General features: G+C 46.2%; 1 protein-coding gene across 6 annotated transcripts in view; it reads right to left on the bottom strand.

Moving 5' to 3' along the window:
* Window positions 1–10,406, bottom strand: part of NOC2L (NOC2 like nucleolar associated transcriptional repressor) — a 56,209-nt gene extending 45,803 nt beyond the window's left edge. For 5 of the 6 annotated variants that reach the window (XR_012765666.1, XR_012765665.1, XR_012765667.1 and 2 more), the window contains exons 1-9: window positions 10,339–10,406; window positions 9,957–10,136; window positions 9,002–9,173; window positions 8,340–8,450; window positions 7,571–7,691; window positions 6,246–6,336; window positions 4,660–4,738; window positions 2,345–2,455; window positions 427–540 (exon numbers count right to left, since the gene is read on the bottom strand). Coding sequence is in view for 2 of the 6 variants with exons in the window: in XM_075437122.1 (XP_075293237.1) it covers window positions 427–540; window positions 2,345–2,455; window positions 4,660–4,738; window positions 6,246–6,336; window positions 7,571–7,691; window positions 8,340–8,450; window positions 9,002–9,173; window positions 9,957–10,136; window positions 10,339–10,358 (999 nt within the window). In the remaining 4 variants the exon portion in view is untranslated. The remainder of the gene's footprint in view (window positions 1–426; window positions 541–2,344; window positions 2,456–4,659; window positions 4,739–6,245; window positions 6,337–7,570; window positions 7,692–8,339; window positions 8,451–9,001; window positions 9,174–9,956; window positions 10,137–10,338) is intronic. The other variant, XM_075437123.1, reaches the window with a different exon arrangement.
* Window positions 10,407–10,417: the final 11 nt, after the last annotated feature.

Raw genomic sequence — 10,417 nt, forward strand, 5'->3', positions numbered from 1 at the left:
GGGAACTGCAGGATGGCTTTGAGCCATACCTGCTTATGGTTGGTCACAGTTCTCTTTCTGTAACAGTGGTACCCAAGGAAACTACACTTGGGAACCTCAGCTGTCAGCTGAAAGATCAGGGCAGCTCACTAGCACCGAGCACTGTGTCAGCACTTGAGCACAGCCCTCAAGAATCTGGAAGATGAGCCTTCATCTAGTATACAGATGAGTAACAGAAGCCTTCCCTGCTAAGACCCTGTGTCCCTCCAGCAGGAAGGAAGCAAGATATCACTCTAAACTAACAGAATTCCTTCCTTGTTTAATTTTCTGGATGTAGCCAGCATCACCTCCAGCACCTACCCTACTTACTAGGCTGCAGCTCATGCTCTAAGGTCTTCATATATCACATGAGAATGAAAAGCTGTGGAGTACAAGTACCAGCCTTACCTTGAGCAAGGGACTTAGGTACACTTCTTTCTTGTGGCGGCAGATCTTATTCAGCACCAGGAAGGCCAGTACTCTCACTGTTTCCTCACCTGTGCTCCACAAATTAATTGCTTGCTGGAACAGAAAATGAAAAGACACAGATAAGTGAAGGGACAAAGAGCTCCTTCCTGGTTAGGCAGGCCTGAGCTTCCCTCTTGCACACCAAAAAAAGCAAGCAAGGAGGAAGATGACAAAGATGGCAGGCTGTATTGTCACAGAATCAGTCACAACACCACCAGCAGTCATTCTGCCCTCATACTCTAGCTGTGAGACCCCACAAAAGGCAAGGTTGATGTTTCCACAATCAATAAAGGAAACTGTCCAAAACTAGCATCTCTGAAAAATACATACACTTTTATTCATGTGCCTAAATATACATTTGAGTTTCTGAGCATAGCCACCAGCCTGCGCATGCAACTCAATCTCCTCGGCTTTGCAAAGCTTCCTCACCATCCCCTAGACAGCAACACCACACTAGATTACAGGTTTGGCCAATACATCTTCCAGCCCAACAGAAAAAGTAATTTTTATGTCTTACACTGAACTCTGCAGAATACAACACTGCAATTACACTCCAGTTCTCACCACAAACATAAAATTCTAGTTTCGCAAAGAATGCTATTAAAGATGCACTTGTCTCTGGAGAGGGGACACCAGGGTTTGATTTCTGAATTTATCAGTGCTATTTCCCTCTGGGCAAATAGATTGCAATTCCTGAGACGCATCTACTGGTGGTAGTTCTGACTCCATTCCAGTTCCCTGCACATTCACTCTGTTAATGCAAACGACAGAGCAGCAGCACGGTTTGGAGCCAGAGACAGGACCTGTGTATGGCAGCACTTCTGCTGAGACATATCCTTGCTCACTCTGGTACAGACATGATGACGAGCACCCAGAGCACCATAAAAATATCTACACCAGCTGTAGAGGGGTAGGTTGATCTATGTAGAGGTCTGGGCTAACAGACCACCCACCATTGCCGTGTAAACTCATTAATCCGAGTTTTACACATCTCTGCATTGCATAAAGCAATCATGTCTAGGTCACCTCCCTCAACTTCTTGAGGAACAAACGGATAGATTTTGATCTTTGCAGGCCTGGCTGCATTTGCCTGTTCAGAGTACGGATTCACTTGGAACATGGCTGGCCCTGACAGGAAGCATCTGGTACAGCAGGACCACAATCATAGCTGACGTCTCCAAAAACCAGTTACCTTATCTGCACTGATGAACTCTACAGGAATGATTCCAGCCACAGGGCTGAAAAAGCCTACTCATAAATCCCTACTGTAGCAGTGAGCAGACTGTTACTCCTTCAGATGACGTGTACCAGCCTCCCAACGCTGTATACCCGTCATCTTTATCATCAAAGGGTTCCCAGCCTCATTTAAATGTTGTGTTGCAGCTTTTCATTTAAATGTCACCCTGCTGCCCTCTTCCTCTCTTCCACACCTCCTTTGTTGTTCTTAAGTGCTCAGCAGTTGTGACTAAGTTTCTGCAAAAATATTCCACCCCCAGCTCTCGAATGAAATACTATCACAGACAGACACACAGTCTCAGCACGCAGGCAGCAATTACTCCATCTGCCACCAGGAAGCAGACAGCTTCCCCAGAACACCTGCGTGTCACTGCATGGGGATTAGCAGCAGCTACACGCAGAGCCACATGCCCACCCACCTCAGCGTGACAGCACTTCATGGCACCTACAAGTCCTGTAGGAAAGGCAGGAGCCCTTTCCAGGACCAAAAGAAAAGCAAGGGAAAAGGAGTACAAGGGATTGAACTGCCATGGGATCCAGCCCAAATACCACAAGAGGCTCATCTGCAGGGGTAAAGGAAGTGCCTCACATCCAAATGAGATATCACAGCACATTACCTTACCTTGAGGAGTACACGGCACTGCTTTGGAAAGGACAAATAATAAGGCACTGTGGAAACGACGTGCTGAAGGACTGCTGCACCGACTGAGGCTTCTGTTAAACAAGACAGGAGCTATGGAGGGAAAGCAAAATACGATCCCATTTAGTGTGTACTCCTCCTCATCTCTACCATTAAGCATCTGCATTTTGCCTTTTCCAAGTATTTCTATGTTAGCAAAGAACTGGAAGAGCAGCCTTCCCCAGTAAGATCAAAGAAACCCCTAAAAGCTCTATCAGACACATGGCAGGTTAAATAACTCCCTTGAAAGTACACCATCCAGGCAAATGTGAGCTCAGGCTACTGGACTTGGACGGCTAATGGCACCTGAGCTCATCACATGAAACCTCATTTGTGTATGCTGCAAAAGCTAAGTCTATATGCAGTTTAGAGACATCTTACAGATGGCATGATACCAATGCCTCTGTCACCTCACTACAAATGGTCAATACACAGTGAAGACACCCTCCGTCTACACAAGGCTTGGAAACGGACCATCTCAGCTATCTGATGACTTACTGGATTTCACTAAAATTTTTTTAATGGGAAACTGGAATAGAATCACAGAATCCTCACAGAATGACCTTAAAGATCATCTAGCTCCAGCCCCCCTGCCATGGGCAGGGACACCTTCCACCAGCCCAGGTTGCTCCAACTCCCATCCAGCCTGACCTTGAGCACTGCCAGGGAGGGGGCAGCCACAGCTTCTCTGGGCAGCCTGGGCCAGGGCCTCACCACCCTCAGAGTGAAGAATTTCTTCCTTACAGCTAATCTAAAATGAAATACTGTTGGGTATCAAGAGGTTAACTCCAGCTCAAGGAGAAGGTTAGACAAACTATTTAAGAAACAACATCTTGGCATTTCCAGATTGTTCAGCTCAGTTCACATGGAGCCAAACTCAGAGATATTTGCAGTTTCTAATTTGAAGACAATGGTGAGCTCGAAGTCACTTTGAGAGAGGTTCTGCCTGATGCAGAGGCCCCTCTTGCCTGCAATCTCAGTTGCTCGAAGAAGAGGCATTTTTTCTACTTTTAGTTTTCCTCCTCATTCTTCTCCTCGTACTGCAAAGATTCTGGACTGAGCGGGTCTCCTTTACGAAGTCCCTCACACACCAAAAGGAAAGGAGAAGATATTGTTCAGAAACTACTACACCAGAAAACCAGTAGTAAAGCCTGGGACTGGGGGCACTCAGAAGTAAGCACAGGACCAGCGATTACTTCAGTGGCACTGCATTGCCAGCCTTTCCTTTTCTACTGCAATCTTCTGCTGCTGGCGAGAGGCACCACCACTTGAGGAAAAAACAGCTCTACTGATCAAAGTGCTCTTTCTGCTAAGTCATTCTGCCAGCTTACAGCTAAGAGACATCAGCGCTCTCACTTTCTTTCCTTATATCCCCTTCCTTCAGCTTCTGAAGAGTATTTCAATGTTGTTGGGGTTTTTTTTTTGTAATATTCCAAATTTGGAGATGCATGATGAGGCAATCTAAAAGAAAAATTAATTGAGAGTGGGAATTTACTTCAGAAATAATCCATGAATTGTCTCTGAAACACCAGACACCAGCAACTTTGGATGGATGGGTTATCCTAGTGGGATGGAACATACTCGGAGATGTCATATGTGAGGTTACCATCATCATCTTAAAATTTACTACTAGAAGTAGAAAGGTTGTAGCGCCAAAATTTGAATTAAAGATGCAGAATGCAGGAGTACAGCACTGCAAACTACTTTAAAGCCCACTAAATATTAATTTGTCGGACAAATTAAGACAGAAAGAACTGCCAGAACGTTAACCCAGCCCTTCTTTACAGGACCAACCATACCATGGACCTCCAAATGGCTAGTTAGACCAAATACTTCCAAAACAAGACAGGGAACTGGATGGACACACAAACTCAGATGCTCAAGGCTTCGAGACTCAGTGAGATTTCTTTTGCCCACTATAATCTCAGCCAATAAGTCTTATTTATTCTTCTCTGCAGAAGAAAGCATAGAAACCAACATACCAAGAAAGCACAGAAACAATATAGATACCAATATACCCAAGGTTCCCAGTATCGTGATGACTAGGTAGTCACCCTCACACTGGAGTAACTGTCTTTTCAAGAGCAAAAGCACCTGAGGCTACATTGTTACTTGCTTTATCATCTTGTTTTCCTCTCCTTTTAGCAGTGGTGCTTACAGATGCAAAAGCCCACCTGCCTCATTCCAAAATACCCTGAACAAAAGCCCAGCAACGCACAGCATGACCCCAGTAACACAAACACGCTGAAATTTCTTACTTGTATGGTACAGCTGAGGTACACTTTTACGTCCAGTCGCAGCTTGCTCCAAAGTGGGCTGGTAGAAGGAAGGACCATTCTGGAAATGAGCAAGACTTGTGTTTAGCTTTAAAAAAACCCCAGCAAATAAACTAGATTTCAGCAGCAGAAGGAACGCGAGTCCACTTCCTCAATATGGCCAGTGAGTAAAAACAACTCCTTGCAAAGCGAGAAGTAACAATTCTGTCACAAGTGAAAAGAAGTAATTTACTCTGTAAAAACTGCCTGAAGCACAGCATTAGAAAATTCCATTCAAAGAGATTCCCAGCAGAGTACCCAGATCTCTGGGAGTGTGATACAGGGAACTGCAACAGCCAGAAAGCCTGGTGGAAACCCAAATCACTGATGTTATCTTCTAGTCAGGCATTCTGCAGCCACCACTCGAGAACAGAGAAGGCTGGCTTATAGCAAGAAAGTCTATTTTTGGGCTCAAACTAGTCGTGAGACATTTGCTCAGTCTCTTCTCAGCTTTTGACACTGAACTCATGAGGCGGTGCCCCCAAGCCACCCCAAAATTCAGACACGCTCTGTACAAGTCGGGCATGGGAGGAAAGCGGCTGGTATTCATACAAAGAACTGCAGTGTACTTCTCAGACCAGGCACCACTGTCAACAACGAATGTAGAGTTTAGCTCACCCTTCCCTTCACCTGTGACATGGAAATTAAAATAACTGCTACATAAACTACCTGGAACTGAAAGGTATTCAATTCTCACTCTACCCAGCGATGGGAAAAACAGAAGCGCTCAGACTATGAAGCACATAATAAAACTGCATCCAGCTGCAAGACCAGAGAGGGCTGAGGTAAAAAGCTTCTGTGAATGTCTAGTAGGAAACAGACACAGAGGTTAAATAAAGCTACTCCAGCTTGCAAAACATACTGGGAACTTCACAGCTTGTTTTATGAAACTGGGCTTATAGTCCCCAGCTGTGGTACTGCTTCATCCAGCAAGAGTTCAGATTCCTCCTCTGCAGTCCAATCAAATCGTATCAGCGAATGCGATACACAAGTACTGGACCAATGCTGCCATTCTGGAAAAAAATGAATTGTACCATTCTTTGCCCACTTGCATGCTTGTTTTCATTCCATCTATGCTTTAACAGTGAGCTGCTCAAACTCAGAAGATCCAGCCCTCAGACCACCTGACTCTAGGGCGTAATACAGCTGCTAAGCTTGGATTAACCGAAGTCGCCTACTTGTGATCCTCTGCCTACACAGAGGGAGAAAGCTTGGTCCCTTTTGCTGAAAGCCAACTCTCAACGCCTTAGCAGTGCTCCGGAGCACAAGCACATGCGATTCCAGATCTCCTTCTACTGAAGCCACATGTCCTCTGCAAATGGCTGGATATTGCAAATGTCTAATATTAGAGAGGACGCCCTTCTGGGGAAGAAAGGAAGTACCTAAGACAACTAGGAATATAATCAGACAACTTTGCTACTGTTTAGGAAGAGCTGCCATTTTCTTCCAGATTCCAAGGCAGCCTGCAGTTCTGAAAAACCCCAACCAGCTTTCTCTCACCTGCAGTTCTCAAATCTCCTCGGACTTACTTTAGTTTGTTCTTTGGGGGTTTCAGAAGAAGCAGCTTCTGCAGGCAGCAGAAGAGGTCCCGGACACAGAAGGACACAAGGGCATTGAACACTAGTTAAAAAAAGTCAATAAAGCATTTGTAAATGATTTTTCATATATTCCTGGTTTCTCAGCTAACCTGAAAAGAGTTCCCCAAGGAAACAAAGCCAGTAATTCCCATAGCAGAACTATTCACTTCCACAAGCTACCGGAAAACATCAGTTTGTCTTACCCCACAATTTTTTATCTAAACAACAAGATTACCACTGACAGCTTTCTGCTCTCTCACTAAATAGCACCAAGCACAAAAGCAGTCTAACCCTCGACTGGGAGTCTATACCACCATGAATCTCCCCCAAAACATAATGAGAATTAAAGGCACTCTTTTTAAAAAAAAAAAAGTCCCCAAAATGGACAACACCTGAATTCTACATAACGTCTTGCATTAAGGAGCAAGATTTTACCAAAAGCAATGAAAGAGGCAAAAAGTCCTATGCCAGGCAAGAAAGGATTAAAGAGAACATGTGGGTTTAAGCAGTCCCACCCCACAGTGCCAGTTCCAGATGGCACACAGTAACAAGCTGATAAAACAGTGAGAAAGGACCTGCTAATTTAGCGGTAAGAGTAGGCAGGCTGCAGGTCACATCCTCTGAGACACTAAGATGCTTCCCTCTCAGCCATGCTGTTGCAAGTCTAAAACAGGATTGTTTGCAAAAACGGGAGCAAAAGGGGGCTAGACTGGAGAGAGAGGTCGCATCTGATTTGTTCTACAGGCAGGATAATCCTGTACAGAACGTGATCTAGACATGCAGTATTTTGAGAGGTCCTGGCAAGGGGAACATGAACTTGACAGTGCAACTGAACTCGGAACTGTTGCGAGGTTACAGAACACTATTTAGTATGAAGACTTAAAATAGTCTTGTACGATTAGTCCTAATAGGGAACAGTAAGAAGCTGCAGCAAAAGTTGTCCAAAAAAACAGGCACTGCAAGCACATAAACAGCACCTAACTTCATCTTCACTCTAAGAAGTCTGGTGAATGAAGAGTGGTACTTTCCTCAGCAGTCTGCAAGCCCAGCTGCTCCAGGCACGCACACCAAAAGGTATGCTCACCCACTGGGACACTGGAAGAGATACTGCTGCACAGACTCTCCACCAGGAAGAAGCTAAGCTACTTAAGTGAAATGAAGCCTATGAAAGGGTAAGTTAAGTCCTGCCAGTACTTATCCCCGCTCCTTTCCAACAGCTAAACCTTCCCTACCACGACTCCCCTTCTCTCACAGAAGTAGTACAATGACCGACTCACCTGCTGCATCAGTGACTTGAAACTTGCTGGGATCAGCCCCACCACTATCTCCTTTGGTGGTTGCCACACATGCTTTAAAGGCTTGAGTGATTTCATGGAAAAGTTTTGGCGTTAGCCTTCCCTGGGGAAAGAAGAAAAAGGATTGCTGAGGGGAAAAAGCAAGCAATATTCTGAAACTCTGAAGCACTTTACTAGGACAGGAGTATTCGAATTCATTATAAGTTTGATTGCAAAAATAGCTCCATCCTACAGCACAAAGAAAAAACATCAGTGTTAACAAATGCTAGTGGCCTTCACTTGCTCTAAAATGGGCTTCTAGGGCTTTTAATTAGTTGGGGGTGGAGAAGTAATGAATCAGCTGCAAGCAATTTGACCTTTCCCTCCCCCTCTTAGTCAGAAGCAGCAAGCCTACTCAAAATGTGACTAAAAATGTTCTTGGAGCCAGCAAAGGCACAATGCTTAGCAAGAGAATGCAAAGAAGCTAACCATTCTGACCTCTTCTGAGCCACACAAGTCTCTCTAGCTTCTCCCTCAGATGGAGCACAAGCAATCTATTATCTTGCAGCCCCAGCAAAAATTGCAAAGCCAAGTCATGCTGAATTAACAAGAGCTCTAGGAGTACGACCTTGTATGTAGGACATACATCTTCTCTGTAGATTTTTGTGAAAAGTGAACAAATTAAGAGTTGTTCTTTTAGAGGCAGCAACACATGTGGAAGAATGTTTAAAGGAAAATGCTCAGGTGCCTTGTGTTCCAACTCCCTGCTCACCTCTGCAGCTTTTTTCCATTCTTCAACCATCTTCAAGCTCACATGGATGAAAGAAACTCTTTTCCGTTTGACTGTTTCCTGTTCTTCATCATCATCTTCATCACTTGCTTCCTAGAGAAGTCAGTACCAAGACCGAGAAAAAGCTTACATACCTCTTTTCTGGCCCGACCTTTTTTGCTGAGTAGCTACTGAAAAGGAAGGCTGGCAAGCAGCAGTGAATTTTATTAACGTTGTTATCAGCAGCTTATGTAAAGCAGTACCCAAATTACAGATATTACAAATTGCAGAACAGCTACTTAAGCCTTGCAGCTTTACTACATAAATACAATGTGCAATAATGTAAAACATCAAGGAGAGGGCATATCACTAGAAGCAAAACAAACTCTTACTGGGAAAGGAGACACCAAACCAAAGCCACAGAGAAAACACACTCCAAGGCTCTGCTTTCACCAGCCTTAAACACCTCATGCTCAGTTAAAACCCACAGCTGACTTCTGGATTACAATCCCCTACACCTGCAGATGATCTCTGCAGAAGCTCCGCCCCACCCACCTGTGCCCCCATAAGCCCACACATACTTAGGTCTTGCACTGAAACTCAAATACTTGACATGTGAGTAATTGAAATCATTGATTTCAGCACACCAGAATAGGGCCTAGTACCTCCAGTGTATCAGGTGGTATGTGCACCCCCTCCTCCTCATCAGAAGTGTCTGAAGCATCAAAATTCAGCAGTGTGCGATCGTTTTCCTCCAAAAACTTATAAAACTCAGGATCTTTGTCCTTCAGCCGGGAGAGCTGATCTTTATGTTCAGATGCCTTTCCCTTCTTCCTGCTAGATAAGAATTAACATGCATTTATTTATTGCTCAAACTTCTGCTGATGCTGTAAGAAAAGCAAGCAACTTCTGGGCACTAAAGCACACCTGGGGCTAATTTGACTGGTGAGGGATTTATCAGGGGTGTGGCCGCAGTTCTGTATCCCATTTAACACCTGCTCTAGAGGACATGCAAAAGGTTATTTTCCTTGAGCACTAAGGAACGTTGACAACAAACTATCAGGTTGCATTGAGATACCAACCATATGCCACAAAAATATCTTGCAAAACCAAAAAAATCTGTGTCTCAATTTCTCAGAATTACTCTCACAAGGTTGTTATACTGCAAGCCATACTGCCACAGAAATCTGACAATGAAAGCTTAGCAAAATCTGGTCTGGTACTAAGGGATTGTTTTGGCTTGTAATAACGATTAACCACACCTAAGAACTACTTCACCATTTTCTATCTGCGGATACTCCAACGTCTTTCAGCAAGAGCAAATAGACACAAACTGAGGAAAAAAAAAGGGAGCTTTCTCTGACTCCAATATACCCTGTAAAAGGTTAAAAGCATACACGAGCTTTTTTGCGCTGCAGTTACTGAATCGACACAGGTACAACGGCAAACCCGACTGCCCTGCACCCTGTGACCCCTCCGCGGTGTTGAACGCAGTCCCAAAACGGGCTCATTCCACGACAGACACGAGAACCAAGTCCCGCCGTTACTTCTAAAAACAGGCAAAAGGGAAAATAAACCCAAGCAAGCCGGGAACGCGCCCGAAGCGAGCAGGGCCCTCACCTGGCCGCCGACGGGGCCTGGAGCGGCGGCCGCGGCCTCCCGTCCTTCCCGTTCTGCCGCCGCCGGGCCGCGGGCCCCTTGCCGGGCCTGGCGGCCTCCTCCTCCTCCTCCGGGCCGTCGTCAGGCTCCGACTCGGAGCCGGCAGCGAGGAACTGGTCCAGGCTCAGCTCCGCCAGGTTCCTGCGGGCGGTGAGGTGAGAGGGAAGGGGGAAGCTCAGCGGGCAGCGCCGGGCCTGCCCCGCTCACCGAGGCCTTGGCGCCGGCGGCGCGGGGCTGAGGAGCCGCAGCGGGGCCGGCAGCGCCCCGCGGTCCTCCCCGACGCTCCTGGGGCCGGTCCCCGCCGCCTCCCCGGCCCGCCTGCCCGCCCTCCGCCGCCGCTCACCTCTTCCCGACGGCCGCCATGCCGCCCGCCTCGTTCCAACGCGCCCACCGCTTCCGCTCCCAGCGTGCCGCGCGGCTCC

This window comes from Opisthocomus hoazin, chromosome 16 (assembly GCF_030867145.1).
Source record: "Opisthocomus hoazin isolate bOpiHoa1 chromosome 16, bOpiHoa1.hap1, whole genome shotgun sequence".
Taxonomy (NCBI): Eukaryota; Metazoa; Chordata; class Aves; order Opisthocomiformes; family Opisthocomidae; genus Opisthocomus; species Opisthocomus hoazin.